Below are 18168 nucleotides of genomic sequence, written 5' to 3' on the forward strand. Positions count from 1 at the left end.
GCACAGATGCATAAAATGATCGTAATACCTTATTAAGATCCTCTGCTTCATACTTGTCTGTCTCCATTTTTTTCTCTTTTAGCCAGTCTTTGAGAAGTTTTAATGCCCATTCTGTATTTTTTTGTGTGTTGGCTTTTTAGCTGTCATGCTCTATTTTGTCAAGTTCAGTCTCAGTAAGCTCTCTGTGTCTTGTCGTGGTTGTCCAGTGTTTGTCACAAGATGGCGCCAAACAAACAGTAATCTTTATTGCCGCGGAGCGATCTTACTCGTAAAAGTAGTACCGGCTATGCGTTATTATTTTGGAGCGGTTATTATTCGAAAAGAACGAACCTGCAAATGTCTCAACTGACCAATCAGAATCAAGCATTCCAGAGAGCCGTGTAATAAAGTTAAATAACATATAAACATCAACCTTTTTTATGTGTAGGTAGGTTTTATTATTATGTTGGCTTGACACGGCCAACATGTTATTCTGCATTGATGCCAATAATAGAAAGTCTTGAAATAAAGACATCTGCATATGAAAATAAATATACACACAAAAATATATAAATTTCACACGATATAAAATCCTCAAAAAGTCCATTATGATAGGAATGTGAATTACAAGGATATTTTTGACAAACCTTCAGAAGTATGCTCACGTGAAGATATCCTACAATACTCGTACACAGTGCAATGTTATCTTAAAGTGATATGTCAGTGCCTTAAAATCTAATTAATATGTCACCCTGTCTGAGAGATCCAGACTGAAGACTCATAATCAAAATTATTTGCTGATTTCAAGATCAATATTAGATATATCAAAGTTATCTTTTCACAGAATATCCTTTATATAGGATGATTTTATGTAGAAAACAGTAAATCACCCAAAAAATGACTTTAGCTTGGTTTTCACAGGCAGAGTCGCATATAGCACCCCAAACAGAAAAGAGGCTCAATTGTCTTTAAGTGACAGTCCAAACTGATGCAAAAAAAGGTAAAGTGTAATTTTCTTTCCAAACAGAACGCGCTCTGTCTGCCATTGGTCAAACAGACAGATGGTTACTGGCCAAAGTCAACATCATCACAGGGCTCCAGACTGCCACCAAATGGTGGCATTTTGCCACCAAAATTTGAGAGTGTGCCACTGAATTTTACATTCAGTCGCACATGTGCGACCAGTAAATTTGACCTTTTTTTCTGATGTGACAATTTGAAACAGCACATTGTACTTTCTGCATCTATCATCAAAGTACGTATTAGTTATACAGTGGAAATTTGTAGAAATGTGATAATTTGGTTAGCATGCTGATTTACGGTGTGTGCCCCTAAATATTTTGGTTGCGCCCCTAAAATTTTCAGTTGGGGGCCACTGTGCTCCTAGTAAAAAAGTTAGTCTGGAGCCCTGCATCAGAGCACATTGGTGTTACACTTTCTGCTGTGTGCCTCATGACAAGCTAAGATGATACAAGCAAGCACCCCATTTTTAGGGCTGTGATGGTATCAGCTTGCAATGTAAATGGACACACACATGCTTGGTGCTCTCCTGTCAGACTGTCCTTATGGGCCCGTCCTTCATGCTGGCTGTTGTGGATTGATGTTAAGGTGGGCCGGGTTTCCCAGCAGACCAATCCGCTGCTTGTGTTTCCTCTGTTCAGTCATCTAGAGAGCAACACAAATGAGTTTTTTAAGGAAAAAAAACTGCCATTTGGCAAATAAATCGTTTTTGAATACCATGTTGCTTAAAAATACAACATTAATTCTCAGTTTCACACAGTTCCCAGACTAAAACACACTCGAACTGTCTAAATACACTTGACTAGATAGAAAAGTTTACTACAACAAACCGAAACGTATGGTTGCTAAGGGCGCAGTGTTAAACAGAACCGTTGGGTGAAGCGTCATAGCTGTGTTTTATCGTGAATAAAGCACACCTATTGACCAATCAGAATCAAGGATTGGAACTGTTTTATAAAAGTTACATTATCCCTTATATAAGATATAACCACACGCAGAGTTTCAGTGTGGTTTTAAGACCATACCATAAATCTGCATTAATGTATAAATACACTAAGAACTCGATTGAATCTATAACAGATTTATTGATGCTACTTTCAGAAATCTTTACATTGTGCGTGTACCTTAGAACCATGAGCTTAAGCGTAGCTCTACCAATCACAAGGAAGACCTACAGAAAAGATTCACAGATTCTGATTCATAGAGCCGGGTTTTTTTCTCAAAGTGCCATACATTTCCCAAAAAAAGAAAAAAAAACATTGCCTGTCTTACAGTAACAAAAATTAGAAACATCACTCATTTTTTCTTCAAAAAATATTGTAGATTATAAACAAAAAAAGTATATTTAAACAAATCAATTTCAAAAATACAATGATTTAGGAAAGTATGCGTAAGTAAGTATATACAAACTTTATGTTGGCTTGACAAAGCCTGGCCTGAACAATTGAAACAGTTTAACAGAAGTTAGATTTTTTTAAGGAAGTCTGGTTTAGTAGCCTAGCTGGCTGTAAGGATGTTTTAGAATAAAGCTAGCATAATTTAACATGATTTAGCATGAAGGCAGCATGATTTAGCTAACATGATTGGGTCAGTGAACATGACCCAACCCCCATGTCTCTATGATGTCCTGATGCAGAGATATAGGCTTTGTTAATCGGTTGGTAGGTTAATTTGTCAAGCCAACATAATTACTTTCAGTGACGGATCCTAAAATATGCCAGTTCCATTGATGTGTCGCATAAGGTCTCTCGAGGCACGCAAGGGACTGCGTCGGCAAATAAAGCAAGCACTTCTTGCACATAATGCTAATGTAAAGTTTTCTGAACCTCTAAGCAAGCTAAAACAAAACTTGCGTGTATATCAGTGACACGTGCACCACTAGAGCCATAGTTTGACGCCACCCCTATAACTAAGGCTTAGTCCTTGCTTTAGTAAAACCTTGCCACGGTAAGTTTCTTTAAATCCCACCTCTATACTTTCAAACATTCACTTCATCATTTGTTTAAAATGTCAAAAATGCATGAAAATGCATTTTTTTAACCGAAAGGGCAACATACTCGGGCAGGGTTAGTCAGTTGTCTTATATGCTTTTTCAGAACAAGTCAAACCAGTACTGTCTTCTTATGCTCTTGTTCTGTCACTCAATAACACATGAATAAACAAACACCTGTTCTTTGAGCTCCGTGAGCTGATTGGTCAGATTGGAGACCAGTCTCATCGTCGACTCCAGTTTCTCCTGCAGACTGCGCAGTTCATTCTGTTCACCTTCGCCATCACTGCTGACCAATGACATGGCTCTCATACGTGGAAACCAGTCCAGGTTATGCTCCTTTGAAGGGGTAAAATTTTTCAGGTGAACAAACGGCCAAAAAGCATACAAAATTTGTTGCAAAAACACTTTTAATAAACCTAAATCTAAAGTTAAAAGCCCTTGCTGTGGATGTTCTCACCTTGATCATCTGAGCAACATAGCTCTCAGGGCCTGTGTATTCAGTGGAGTCCTTAACCCTCACCAGAACAATGAAAAACAGGTAGTGCCACAGGTTGTGCTCTTCCTTAATGTGCTCCTCAAATGTCACTGTTTTGTTATCAAATTTATCTCTCTCCAGACCTGCAGAAACAGCAACGAGTGACTGAAAATATACTGTATAGTTCTGATGCATAAGCACATATAAAGGTATATATATAAGCACATATAAAAATCTTTTGGTGCCAATATGAATTCCCTGTGTTCCCATGGTTTTTTTCTCCAGAGAACACAGTGAACTGATCAAATGTAAGTCACTCTGAATAAAAGCAGTAGATGTGTTAAACCTTTTTGGCAAATTAAGAAAGCAAGTTGCCAGTATAGACTTCTCACCGCAGATAAAGCATGTGGTCTTCAGGATCTCTTCCTTCCTCTGCTTTTCACTTCTGAGGTCAGCGAACGTGTCAATGATGACACCAAAGATCAGATTCAACACGATGATGATCACCAAGAAGAAGAACAGCAGGTCATACACGACACGTGCGGCAAACAGACGCTCCTGCACAGATACGTTGGCTTTTGTAAGGTTGCTATTTATAATGCTTAAATCAATGATACAATGTTAGGGTGTTTTGGGTGGTTACTAGGGGGTTGCTAGGCTGAATGGACCCCCAAGTCAAAAGACACCAACCCCTTAGTTTATATCTTCATGTAGCTCACTTGGTAGAGCATTGCTTAGCATCCCAAGGAAGACACATACTGACTAAATGTATAGCTTGAATGCTCTCTACGTTGCTTATGATATAAAAATCTGCCAGATGTGTAAATGTAAAATGATATTGTGGTACCTAGATATGACCAACGTCTGTCAATTTGCTTAGAAAAGTCATATATCTTCTTTATCAATAAATAATCTCATCAAAGCAAATCATGCTTTAATACTTTGAGGTGCAGTTTCCTGTACAGGGCTTAGATTAAACCAGGACTAGGCCTTAGTTATATTAAGTAGTTTTTACGTACCTTACAAAAAACAACATTGATGTGCATCTTGAGACAAAACAATGGCACTGATATAATGTTTAGATATGTCAGTGTAAGCTGTTTTTTAAATTGAGGCAGCTCAAACATGCATTTAAGTGTGGGACTAGGATAAGCTTTGTCTGGGAAACCCCCCTTTTCGTTAGAAATTTGAAACTAACAGTCAAACTGGCAAACATCACTAATCTAGCTTTAAATGATAAAAGCAGATGTGTCGGTACCTCTTTGGAGGGCTTACGCAGAACATCTCCAACTCCACCACCGCTCCTGAGACCATGACTTAATACAGTTATCATACACATCCACAGAGAATCACAAGCTCGCTCCACATCATCTAAACACACAAAGACACATTGTTATAGATTTAATGAATAAATTACTTATTGTACCTTCTACTAATTTATGTAACACGTATAGGACTGTATAGTAAGTGTACAGATCACTATAAAGGGTTAATATTATTATAGTTCAAATGCAACACCCTCTATGCGCGTCTGACATGTTTTCTTAAAAGCATTTTTTAATCAAGCTCTTTTTGTTTAGGTTCAGTAATTTCACTTTGATGGCAATAAAAAGGTTAATAGTCCGCAAATGAAATGCCTTGTTTTCACAAATGTCACTTTAAGTCATTTCGTTAGTGTTTAAAGAGGCCATGTCACAAGACTTTTTAAGATGTCAAATAAATCTTTGGTGTCCCCAGAGCAAATATGTGAAGTTTTAGCTCAAAATACCATATACATTATTTATTATAGCATGTTAAAATTGCCACTTTGAAGGTGTAAACAAAAATGTGCTGTTTTGGGTGTGTCCTTTAAAATGCAAATGAAGTGCAAACACTGAAAGACAAATTTCAACGACCTATTTTTTCATGTGCTTGTAAAGAATAGTTTACCAAAACTAAGTTACTGGGTTGATCTTTTTCACATTTTCTAGGTTGATAGAAGCACTGGGGACCCAATCATAGCACTTAAACATGGAAAAAGTCAGATTTTCATTCCATGGCCCTTTTACAATTTGTTTGTTTGTCTTTCGCTACAAAACCCTCTAAGTGCATGCAAGCTTTTTTAGGAAAAAATAAAAAAATTTCCAAGACAGTAAACTGGTACAAAATCACTAAAGATGCAACAGGAACCATTGCAAATGATGAAAGTTGAATGATGTAAAAATGTAGATACTGAACCACACATAAGGGATGCTATGATCCATGTGGCTGCAACATTCATGTTGTATTCAGGTCCAATTACTCACAAGGGACACAAGTTTGAATGTGATTCACTTCATCTCTAGTGCATTGAGAGGACTTTGCTGACAAATCGTTTAGCGAATTCTGCCAACAAACTTTATTTGCAAATTGCCTGAGGCCAGATTTGAAGCAAAGGTATTTGATGAACATATAATATGGTGGCATTTAGCAGTTTTTGCATCTGAGCTCCTCATTTATATTCATACCCTCAGCATCCACAGAAAGACAGGACTCATTATTCGCACTGCAGACCCCTTCAGACAGGAAACTCGAAGCCAGATTAACTCCCTCCTCTACCATACATACAAACACAACATAAAATCATAAACATTACTTTGTTTTGCTTTGGTCTGTGTGTAAATATGTATGTATGTATGTGTGTATTACCCAGAGTATTGTTGTAAATACGGTTTACTTCCAGGATAAAGTCATCTTTAAAGAACATATATCCCACTATAGAGAAAAGGTAGACCAGGATCAGACCCAGGACAGCTGTCAGCACGATGGACCGGCCATTTCGTGTAACACTCTTGATTACGTTCAACAGAGTTTCTTCCCTGTTCACAAGGTCAAACAACTACACACAAACACACATTTAAATGTTAGTAACCAGTATAGACATCTGTATGTTCTGTTTAGACATACATTAATGTAGCATTGTTAAATTGTTCAGACGGACCAGAAGACTGTAAAAGAAGACGTGTCCAAAAAGGCCTAGAGTGCAGATGAGAAGATACAGCAGATGAAATAGAAACTCTCGGTCCATCACCATCACCCGGTAACCACGGGTGAACGTCCCACGGTTACCCACAAAGCTCAGCATGAACACTATCTTATTACACACCTGCACAGAAGCAAAACAGGGACTAAGAGTCATGAAAGAATGACACAATGCGTGTAACATGCATCTCTAAAATACTTGTTTTTAAAACATACACTACCTTTCAAAAATATGTGACCCTGACTGTAAAATTTTTATGAATATTTTGCCAACATATTCATTTGATTTAATGTGTCTACTAATATATACATTTTTTAGCCCATTAGTTACATTTTTGTCCTTTCATAGTTCTAATAATTTTACTATTATACTAAAATGTGAAAAAAATGTGAAAAATGAATAAGTAAGCAACCTTAAACATTTGAACTGTATTAGCATAAACATGCGTGTATTCCTACATTAAAAGCTCCCAGGAGTGTGAGCATATGCTGCAGCCCAACTGAGAAGCCGAGCTGCAAAACAGTGGAGATGACCAGAACTCTCACTGCGTTTGGCCTCGGTGACATCAACACGAAACCAAGTGAACCCAACAAACACACCCACAGCAACAGAGAAAGAGAGGGATCCAGTGGACCTGAAACACACCACAGGTGAGGAATGTTTAAGTATATACTGTAGTATACAGGGATATTGTAGTGAGAAGTGCTGAATTTTGAGGGGAACTCACTATCGCTCATCGCATCCAGAGGGTAAAAGAACGCCACCAACAGGTTAATGAGAACAGCCAGGTTAAATGACACATTACTCCAGAACGACATGTTCCTGCTACACCAGTACAGAACTGGCTGGGCTAAAAACGGAAAGATGGAGATCATACTGAAGTAAAGTCAGAAATTGTCATTTTTTCCTTAAATTAAACTATTAGGACTTTTAGACTACACAAAAAGCTAATACAGGAAACAACAATAGACTAGTAACTAACCAGTTATCACTTCACATCACATCTATAACCATAAAGGCAACAAAATATATATCAGTAGTAGATTTCATGCCAAAGAGTTAATACTTGTTTTAGGGATGCACCTGGGATCGGTATTGGGGCCGATCTGGATCATTTTGCTGAATCGGGCATCGGTTGCGCATGTACAGACCTGTGCAAAAGGCTTAGGCCACAATGCCAGAATAAGATTTGCTGTTTTTGCAATGTTATAGTGATCATATATAATTGTTTATTCAGTCTCTTTAATAGAATACATCCAGAAAATACAGGAAATATGTATGTAGTATTAAAAACTGTATAAAAATGTAAACTGATGTGTCAAGTTTTTAGGGTAAACTCCCCTTCCACTTCAGCACTAGCAGGCAGCTGCAGGATCTCTTAAACCTTAATAAAATTAAAACCTAATTTAAAATTTTTAACCTCTTCAGCCCTGCATCATATTTTGAATTTTTTACAGAATTAGGCATACCAGAATTTAAAAGAGAGCCCTACTCGCATACTTTGAAATAAATTGATACAAATGGTCTCATTTGACAGAAAACTCTCTGAATTTTAAAACATGGGTAAAATATTGCATATTTTGTATTTTATTTGTTTTCAATACTGTGATAAACACTGACAAAAACTCAGATTTTTTTTAAGAATCTGTAATTTAGGACATGTTTGGTCTATGTCGCTTAAGACAATCTCTTTTGATTCCACTAGGTGGCAATAAACAGGAGAAAAAAGAATTTTGTTGATAGCATCTTCTAAGCAAAAGTTATTTAGCTTTAATCGAAAGGAGGCTTTAGACTCGCAGAAATATGATGCATACTTTGCTTGTTTACATAAGTCATTTCAGTTTTCGTGATTCTTTTGAAAATTATTATTGGTTATGTCACTGTAATGTATAAGATCGGTGAAATAAAGTACACAGTGACATTCCTGAGAGTGAGTTTTCATTTGATGTGTGATTTGTATATGTTTGGTGAGTTTGTGTGCTATAAATATGAAATATGAACATTATTCATATGATTTTCGGAAGGGGGAGGGGGGTTGCGAAAGAACGAATTTATTTTCTTTTATGTAAAATTAAAGCAAATATCATGGGACTTGCAATAAAGCAGAGGTTCTACTCTTTCAAAAAATACCATATATGACCATATGTGCTTTACAGTTTATAGATTTTTACAAAATAATTGTATGACCTCCCTGCGGACCCACCAGTGGGTCCTAGGGCGTGGCCAGAGCTCAAGAGGTTAAGAAATTTCTCTGTTACTTCATTCTGGTCAAAAACGCTCAAGATGTTAAAAGTGCCAAGAGAGGTCACACTAAACACTGACGATGCTTAAAGAAGACATTTAGTCCTGAATTTTTATTTTACATATTTCCTGTATTTTCTGTTTGTATCTTAATAAAATAGATTGAAAAATAAATATGTATGGGCATTAAAACTTCTAAAACAACAAGTCTGGTGGTGGTGGCCTAAGTCTTTTGCACAGTACTGTATATGCAATTACTAATTCATCAGAAATACAAAATACAGCACTAGAATTAGATCAGGATTTGCAGATTCTCAGAAATCATGTTAGAAATCAGATTGGTAATGGAAAAAGTATCCAAAAGTATCAGTGCATCTCTATATCTTTATTATGGTGTTTATAACATGCTGTAAAACAGGCAGCTCACGGTGTCTACTGTTTGAAAAAGACTTTACTGAGTGTTTTTGTACACAATGCAACGTCATGTTAAAACGTTAACAATAATTTTGTCATTTAACTGTCTGGCAGAAGCTGATTTTACATCTGTGTGGCTTTAAGTAACAACTAACTTAAGGAACTGATTTAGTAACTTCACTAATTGTCATTGCCGATATATCGGCAGATACATCGGCAATGACAATTAGTGAAGTTGCTAAATTTACTAAAGTATCTTGTGCTGACTTGTGCAATTTTCTAACATATTTTTCTTAGCAACTGTGAGACGATAGCCTTCAAGAACATTAAGTCCCCAAGAAGATGAAGCAGACCTTACACACATACCTCTCAGTTTCTTCTGCCATCTCATCTCATTGAAGAGATCGTCTGCGTGCAGGAAGAAATCATTGATCTTGCTGCCCTGCTCGTCTCTCTCTGTGCCGTAATACACACGCAGCTTAGACTCATTGGTCAGAAATGAGCAAATGTTTGGTACAGGAAACACAATCTGCTCCATAGTGCGATCCTGACGGACTATCTATACAGTAGACATATACAGGGACATTAAACATGATTTAAGTTGTTAAACTGTATGCATCTTAGATAGCTAATAACCTTTATATAGTATATATATTTATTTAATTAGGATAATGAGTTTTCAGTGACTAATCTTGGTTGTATTTTGATATATTCAAATCGAATAAACCATTAAAATTATAAAGAAATGACATGAATTTGTCAAATGAGTGACATGAAGTCTCTTTGTGTTACCTCTATTTGTGCTGTATGTTTTGTGTAATACTCCAGGGCCTGGTCCTCTCCACTTGGTTTCAGTAGTATTTGCAACTCTTTATTGTGACGAGACAGCTTTAAGGACAAAGGTCAGGTAAATAATGACAATAATGTTATTCGAAAAAATTAAAGTCACAGTTTGGGTCACTCTGTCTGTAGTAATTATAGATATTTTGATTTTAAAACAATAAATATGTATGGTATATCTATGATGCGGTCCGTTTTTACACAGGTAGACATGTACGTACTTGATGTGCAAGTATATAGATGTTATGTCCAACATTGCGGGGTGAGGCGGCGTGGTCTTCTCCATTCTCCTGTTCGTCATCCTCAAACTCTGTCTCCCCCTGCTGGTAGGCCATTTTCATCACTTCAACCTAATATATGAACACACACACTTAAAGGGATAGTTCACCCAAAAATTCTGTCATTATTTACCCACTCTCATATTGCTACAAACCTGTATAAATGTATAAGCTCTGATGAACACGAAGGAAGATATTTTAAGGAATGTTTGTAACCAAACCGTTTGTGAGCCCCATTCACTTCCATAGTAGGGAAAAAGAATAGTATGGAAGTGAATGGGGCTCAGAACGATGTGGTTACAAACATTCCTCAATATATCTTCCTTTGTGTTCATCCGAACAAATAAATGTTTAAACAAAATGTTTTTGTTTTAAAACTGTCAATTTAAAAGTGGCCCTTTAAAGTGCATGATTTTCGAAAAACACTTTGGAAAAGCGAGTCGGGCCGAGAACCAAAACACACTTGTAGCCAATCAGCAGTAAGAGGCGTCTACTAACCGACATCGTTGCCTGGGTTGCGTACCTGTGGGGTACGCAAATAAAGGTCCAGATTCTATTGGGGAAGGGACGTGTTTGTTTAGGTGATTTCAAATGCCAACATTGGCTTTCAGAGATCATGCACCCCGCCTTTAAGATTGCATTTGTACAAATGATTACAAAGAACATAAATTATTTATAGTGTTTTTTGACTATGTAGCTTTAAAAAAAAGAAAAACAGACGTAATACAGCCTCAAGCAAATGGTTAAATGGAATAAACTTGTAATAAACGGACATTTCTGTTATTATTTGTGACCCTGGACCACTAAACCATAAAGGTAATTAAGATATTTTTTTGAAATTGAGATTAAAACATCAAAAAGGTGAATAGATAAGCATTTCATTGATGTATGGTTTGTTAGGATAGTACAATATTTGGTAGAGATAAAAACTATTTGAAAATATGAGGGTGCAAAAAATAAATAAATCAAAATTTCGAGAAAATTGCCTTTAAAGTTGTCCAAATGAAAAGCTTAGCAACACATATTGCTAATGATAATTTTTTTTATATATTTACGATAGAAAATATATTAATGGAAAATTATTTTACTTAATATCCTAATTATTTTTGGCATAAAAATCAATCATTTTGACCCATACAATATTTTTGACTATTGCTACAAATATACCCATGTGACCTTTAACTGGTTTTGTTGTCCAAGTCACATTAAATCAAAATCAAATAGCTTCAAAACATTATGAACATAATAAAACAAAAAGATTAACTGATGGCGACAGAAATTTTAGGTCCGATGTCTCACCAGCTCTTTTGGTCTCATGTTGTACAGGATTCTTTCTGCGTTCTCACTATCATGACGACTCTCCATGATGGCCAGCAGCAGCTTAGATGCATTATTCTGAAGTTAAAGACAAATAATGTGTTACACACACCTGCTTATGAAGACCTTAGAAACACTAAAGCAACAATTTAGGTCAATGTCACATCTAAAATGCATCAAAAATGTATTTCAAAGATTTCTGTATCTGGCTCTCACTTTAGATGAATGTGGTTGTAATAATGTGTGTTACACAAGACACACATTAATCACATCTTCATTGAAACAGCAGCAGTTTATTTGTTATTTGAGAAAGCCATGTACCTTTAGTTCCAAGACCAGGTCCATTCTTTTCCTCCCCAGTGGGTTAATATCATTCAAAATCAAAGCAATAATGATGTCTATCCCATTGGATTCATGAGTGGCAATGCAATTCTGCACAGTGACACATAAACACAATTACATTTAAATTGCATTCAGTATGGGAAGTGGGTATGTTGATGATTATAGTAAAAGTTATGTGTTGAAAAGAAAGAGATGGGATGATTATGGTAATGATGTTCAGTTACATGCCTGGTTATCATGACAGGGTCCCTGACAGTATTCGGTGAGACTCTCTACAGTTTGATTAATAAGAGCCACATTATGCTGGTTGATATAAAGGCCTAACAGCCCAAGACCTCCTGTTGTGCTTCCACAGATACAATCCAAAAACTGAAGGGTCTCACACACCAGGTTATAGTTGTTTTTATTATTCTGACAACGTAGGAAGCTCTGCAGGAAAGAAACAAAGTTACTGGCATGCATACATACAGTATTATGACTCCCCCAAAAAATATTTTTCATTTAATTTAACTCATTCCCCGCAACCTTTTTTTTTTTTAAAGTTGCCCGCCAGCATTTTGTGTGATGTTCACAAAAGTTTCACAAAATGCCTTCAAGGAAAATTTGTTCTAAAAATTTATAAACATACAAAAATCAAATAAAAGAACAGACCCTATCCTTTCAAACAAACAAACAAAACGAGGGGGTGGGGGCGTTTCATCCAATCTGTATTTTTTCTTTGCTTATAAATTCTTATTCAGGAAAAAGCTGAAATAATGGCATTTTTGTGAAGGAATTTTGTTAGAGATCACACAGAGTGAAAATGTAATAAATATTTTTTGCTTCAATTTTTTATAAATTGGGTAAGTCCACCTAGTGGATAATAGCAGTATTACAATTACCATAAAAACTCATCAGTAACACGTTTTTTCATGCAAATGTTTTCTTTTAACTGACGAAATAATTCGTCAATGGCGGAGAACGAATTAAAGGTCCACTGTGTATATTCTAGTGGCATCTAGCGGTGAGATTGTGAATTGCAACCAACGGCTCAGTCCACATCTCACCCTTCCTTTTTTCGAAACACATAGGGAAACTACGGTAGCGGCCACAAGACAAACATGTCATCGTCTTAGACAACATAGTGACCAAACTCGCTCTAAAGCCGCCTTTCCGCTGCACATGACAAACGACAGCCGATAAGCCGGAAGTCATTCATTTCCTATGGAGAGTCGCATAGGGGTTGCGTGAGGTGCTGACCATCTGCGGATGCGTAAATATCGCATGTTTTTTAAGCGTTGGATTCGTAAAAAAAATGTGAACTTGTGCAACTAAACCTCATGCGATATGCCGACCGGAAGTTATGTATTTCATTGTATTCCAATCACAAACTGTGTGTGAGGTGAAAACGATTAATCCTTTTGGTTTAACTTTATTAGTAATACTTGAATCCTTAAAAAACCCTTTTGATTACTGATAAGTAATACATTATTAATTTAATTTGTGTACGTTATTATTTTAATCTTGTCTTCATATGTTCTCTCCAAAAAATATTGGCAATCTTTGTCATATATGCATAGCTGTTTATTGTTTCATTCATTTGCGTTCATTTATTTATTTCACCATGGTAAACATATTAGAATGAAGCCTCTTGCGCTGGAATGAGCTTCTCTCCCATATACAATTAAACTGAAACTTCATTACGACTGCCACTAGGGGGCGAACTCCGACTGTCGTTTCCGTATGTCGTGTGCAGTGGAAAGGCGGCTTAAGGCAGTTTGTCCATTAGGGTTAGAAACATGGTGGCGTGAAAAGGGCGACTTTCATGTATTGGGACATGCCTGTGTTGTATGTAGATAAAAACATTAACAAAAACAATACAGTTCATTTTGTAAGGTCACACCACTGATAATATAGTTATGTATATTATATTGCATTTCTATCAAGAGATCCTTCTAAAAGTCCCTACACTTTAAACACTTGTTACCTGACCACACACACACCTGCAAATCTCGATTGTGATTCTCACACAGTAGTTGTAGGAAGCGCAAGATTGGTTGCATGATAAGAATAACAGGGCTCATCTCCCCTTGCTCTGTTCCTTTATCCCCGCCCCCTTTGTCTCCATCAGCAGTGCCATAAGCCTCTTCAGGATCAGCATCTCGTCGATATGAACCAAAAGCCTTTTTGGTCACAGCAGACGCCTCCAACAGCTGCTCGCGAGCATCGTCTGTCACCACCACACCTGAGTCTTTACCTGAAGAGGAATAAACCATTTCGACAGTTCTTATCATAGTCTTATATGACTTGCAGACAAGTTTATAACATCCTATATGGGTGCCTATTTTTGTGTCTAGATCTATTAATGTATGAAAATCATCAAAATGAGTTTTTTCACCACTGCTAGCACAAGACTCTGTCAACTGAGCCACAGGAACACTGACCCACATATGATCATAGATGTTATTATCAGAAAAGAGACAATAAAGTATGGGGAGATGGACCTTTTCGGCGTTGTGGGGTATCTTTGTCTGGGGCGTCATCATCACGACGCTTGTTGCCCAAGTCACTGGTGTTGACGGTCACTGTGGCTTTAATCTCCAGCTGAGCTGCTTTCATTCGATCATAAAAAACTCTAAAAAACTTTTCTGAATTTTTGTCCTCTGTTAAACGTTTGAAGAAGGAATGCTGCAATGATATGAAATACAAATATATAAATATATGCAATAAAAATACTAATTTTACTTTATCAGTAAGGACAAACAAATACGAACAATTATACATTAAAGGGATGGTTCACCCAAAAATGAAAATTCTGTCATCATTTACCCTTTTGTTGTTTCAACCTGTATACATTTCTTTGTTCTGAGGAACACAAAGGAAAATATTTTGAGGAATGTTTCTAACCAAATTGATCAGAGACCCCATAGTAAGGAAAAAGAATACTATGGAAGTCAATGGGGCCTTTGATCGGTTTGGTTACAAACATGTCTTAAAATATCTTACTTTGTGTTTATCTGAAAAATAATTTTATACTTGTTTTTAGCAAGATGAGAGTAAATGATGACAGAATTTTCATTTTTGGGTAAACTATCCCTTTAAGTAACATTTGGCAGATGCTTACAGTACATTCGAAAGAATACATATAGTATTATCAGTATGTTTTCCCTATAATCACATTTTATCTGATGGACGTGGTTTTAGTGACCTGTATTGTGGTATTCCCGCCCTCCAGCAGTGCAATGGCCAATAGGATGCTCTCGTGAAAGACACGGTCACTGGTGGCATTCATGATGAGATCGATGACCAGGTCGGACGCCCCCTCGCGATCCAGATGGCACTGTACCTCCATCAATGACATTTCAGCCCTGCTCAAACCCCCTGAAGCCACACAAACAGATGTTTAGTCACACAGAAACCACATTGGAAACGAAGTATAGTGGAAATTGAACCCACCAGGCTGAGTTTTTATTGGTCCTACTACATTGGTCAGGGCGGAGTTACTGAAGGAAGTCAGACTCTCTCTCCGTCCACCACTTCTGAAGCCATAGTAACGATTGACAAGCAGCTGCCGCAGCGCTTCCCCCTGTGATAAATGAGATGTATATTTTTTTGCACCTGTGGTCACTAGGAGACCCATAAGGCACTTTTTGTAGAGATGCTTTTGGAAAATTACAGTAAAAATCCATTTAGCATATGCATAGAAACATACAGATCATCGTAGTACGTTGGCAGCACTTCAATAATCTCATTGTCAACCCTTTATACCATAAATTTTCAACTGCTTCTCACTGAGATAAAGACATTTGGGAGAGGATTATTGTTTTGCAGGCATGCTTGCACTAAGGCGAAATTATCGTGATGTGTAGTAAAAGAGACAAGTTGGGTGACGTTAGTAAGGTGAAACCAGAGTGACCTACCCTCCTTCGATCCTCCAGCTGTTTGGGTGGCAGACTGACATCCACCACCTGAGTGATTGACAACAGAACACTAACACAGAGTTAGTAAAGCATGATCATGCATCATCTTCAACTCTTAACTAGCAGCATGCTTATGATTCAGTGATCATGACTACACAGATTTATACTGTGACAGTTCATCAGTAGTGGTGTGCATGCATTACTTTGTTAGTAAGGCTATGAAAGCAGATTATAACTTGCATAAGACTTACAAAGAAAATGAAAACAGCAGAAGGACAGATTCAGTACAGAAAAGACTTTTGTTAATATTCCCGGCAAACCTATGGCTTGTATTTAGCTACCGGTCAAAGGTTTAGGACCACTATAGGCTATAATTGACACTATAATTGAAATCTTTTAAACTAATATAGAACAATACTACGGAGCCCCTAAGGGGACATGAAAATAAAATTTAGTTTTGTGTGCGCACATGAAACTATCTTATGCGCACGTGATAGTTTCACGTGCGCACGCAATAGTTTCACGTGTGCACGCAATGGTTTCACGTGGGCACGTGAAACTAAATTCTGCACATGAAGGTTTCGTGTGAGCACATAAAAAGTTTCACGTGAGCACATGAAACTCAACTTTAGATTTTTTTTACTCCAATGTCTCCTTAGGGGCTCGGTACAATACAAATGAAAATGGGAATTATATTATGACTACAACAATTCAAAATAAATTAATAGTATGTTATATTTATACTTTTAGCATTTTTAAAGTAGCCAGCATTGGCAAAAATGTTTGTCTACTATTTGTTGGGCCTAACGGACTAATTTAGATTTTTATGGCATTATTTTTACATATGAAGAGCTCAGATGCAAAACCCTCTAAGTGCTTCCTGTAAATTAGCATTTTTTTTATTAAGGCTCTTATGTTTTGGTTTAGTAATTTCACTTAAATGGCAACGAAAAGCTTATTAGTAATTAAAAAGCCCTATTTTGCAAGTACCTGCAAACGTTTCTGAAAAAGTATCCAGTCAAAGGTAAAAGCTAATTTGGCCAATATCCTAATATATTTGGTAAACCTAATTTAACCAGTCTAAAAGCTCTTGCACCTTGACGTACATGCGCTGTAATTCATCCAATTTTTTTTTTGTACACTTATAGGACTTTGCTGAAAACGTGTCATGGCATTTAACAAATTCCAAGGTTCCCACTTGAAGTCCAATGTCAAATTCCCTGACTTTTCCCCGACTAAAATGCTGAATTTCCATGACCTAAGTCTGGGATGCCATGAGACTGGATAATATAATGCACACCGCGCGTTTATAAAAATGTAGCTTAAAGGCTACAGGGTGCACAATCTCTGAAAGTCAATGTTGATATTTGAAATCACTAAACAAACACGCCCCTACCCCAATAGATAGACCAGCCCCACAAATACGCAACAATGTTGGTTAGCAGACACGCCCCTTACTGCTGATTGGCTACAAGTGTGTTTTGGTACTTGTCCCGACTCCCTTTTCCAAAGCGTTTCTCAAAAACCGTGCCAACAGCTGTTTGAATTGTAGTCAGCGAAGGCTTGGACCTGGAAACGGTATTCCTTTCATTACAAGTTAACAAGCGAATTACATTTTCCTAAATGAAAACTAAAATTTAAAGCAACAAACAAAAATCCCTAATATTCAATGACTTGGACAAAAAAATCCCTGACTTTCAATGTCTGGAAAAGACCTTTCAAAATTTCATGATATTCCAGAAATTCCATGACCCATGGGAACCCTGAGATTCCGCCTAACTTACAGGTTTTTTTAAATGGCCTGAGGCCGGTATTTTAAGCTTAAGTTTTTGATAAACGTATTAAATGAGCATTCGGTCAATTTCATTATCTCATTTTTGATGGAGGTGGCGTTTAGCGGCATTTGCATCTGAGGCTAATTAACAAAACCCAATAGCTTAAATAAAAATGACTCTGGAATTACACAATGCTAAATAAAACCATTAAATTCCATAACATAAAATAAACAAATCTCTGAGACTTAAAGATGAAAAAGAAATAAGATAAGATGTAAGAAATAAAAGAAGAGCAATGAATAAGGGATAAATGGGATGAATGACAAAAAGAGGACAACCTCCGTGACATCCATCTCATCATCAAATCCCATGAGCTGAAAAAGAGGAGTGAAGGGGCGGGGTTAATAAAAGCCAACACTTGTCAAATGAAGCCAGTAGTGACATGAAAGCTCATGCTTTATCAGCACTTGCAATTATAATTAAGATCAAACATGCAGACAACAGAAGATAGTTTGCATCTAAGTTTGTTGACAAAAACTATTCAACTATTCAACCAGACTTTGAATGTTGTCCACAGATCCATACAGTACACTG

The 18168-nt window shown here is 36.8% G+C and overlaps 1 protein-coding gene across 3 annotated transcripts in view; it reads right to left on the reverse strand.

Annotated features, from left to right (window-relative positions):
• Positions 1 to 416: 416 nt before the first annotated feature.
• The window catches only part of itpr1a (inositol 1,4,5-trisphosphate receptor, type 1a), a 54009-nt gene continuing 36257 nt past the window's right edge, over positions 417 to 18168 (reverse strand). Inside the window, exons 39-60 of one of the 3 annotated variants that reach the window (XM_065272745.2) lie at positions 17913 to 17948; positions 15800 to 15847; positions 15336 to 15465; positions 15088 to 15260; positions 14384 to 14567; positions 13883 to 14136; positions 12129 to 12329; positions 11880 to 11990; positions 11541 to 11636; positions 10185 to 10313; positions 9916 to 10011; positions 9490 to 9682; positions 7196 to 7318; positions 6927 to 7102; positions 6427 to 6591; positions 6135 to 6324; positions 5954 to 6040; positions 4726 to 4838; positions 3860 to 4025; positions 3450 to 3610; positions 3167 to 3328; positions 417 to 1644 (exon numbers count right to left, since the gene is read on the reverse strand). In XM_065272745.2, the coding sequence (XP_065128817.1) occupies positions 1558 to 1644; positions 3167 to 3328; positions 3450 to 3610; positions 3860 to 4025; positions 4726 to 4838; positions 5954 to 6040; positions 6135 to 6324; positions 6427 to 6591; positions 6927 to 7102; positions 7196 to 7318; positions 9490 to 9682; positions 9916 to 10011; positions 10185 to 10313; positions 11541 to 11636; positions 11880 to 11990; positions 12129 to 12329; positions 13883 to 14136; positions 14384 to 14567; positions 15088 to 15260; positions 15336 to 15465; positions 15800 to 15847; positions 17913 to 17948 (3081 nt within the window). In that variant the 3' untranslated portion in view covers positions 417 to 1557. The remainder of the gene's footprint in view (positions 1645 to 3166; positions 3329 to 3449; positions 3611 to 3859; positions 4026 to 4725; positions 4839 to 5953; positions 6041 to 6134; positions 6325 to 6426; positions 6592 to 6926; positions 7103 to 7195; positions 7319 to 9489; positions 9683 to 9915; positions 10012 to 10184; positions 10314 to 11540; positions 11637 to 11879; positions 11991 to 12128; positions 12330 to 13882; positions 14137 to 14383; positions 14568 to 15087; positions 15261 to 15335; positions 15466 to 15799; positions 15848 to 17912; positions 17949 to 18168) is intronic. The other 2 variants (XM_065272746.2, XM_073815213.1) reach the window with 2 other exon arrangements.

This window comes from Paramisgurnus dabryanus, chromosome 7, assembly GCF_030506205.2.
Source record: "Paramisgurnus dabryanus chromosome 7, PD_genome_1.1, whole genome shotgun sequence".
Lineage (NCBI taxonomy): Eukaryota > Metazoa > Chordata > Actinopteri > Cypriniformes > Cobitidae > Paramisgurnus > Paramisgurnus dabryanus.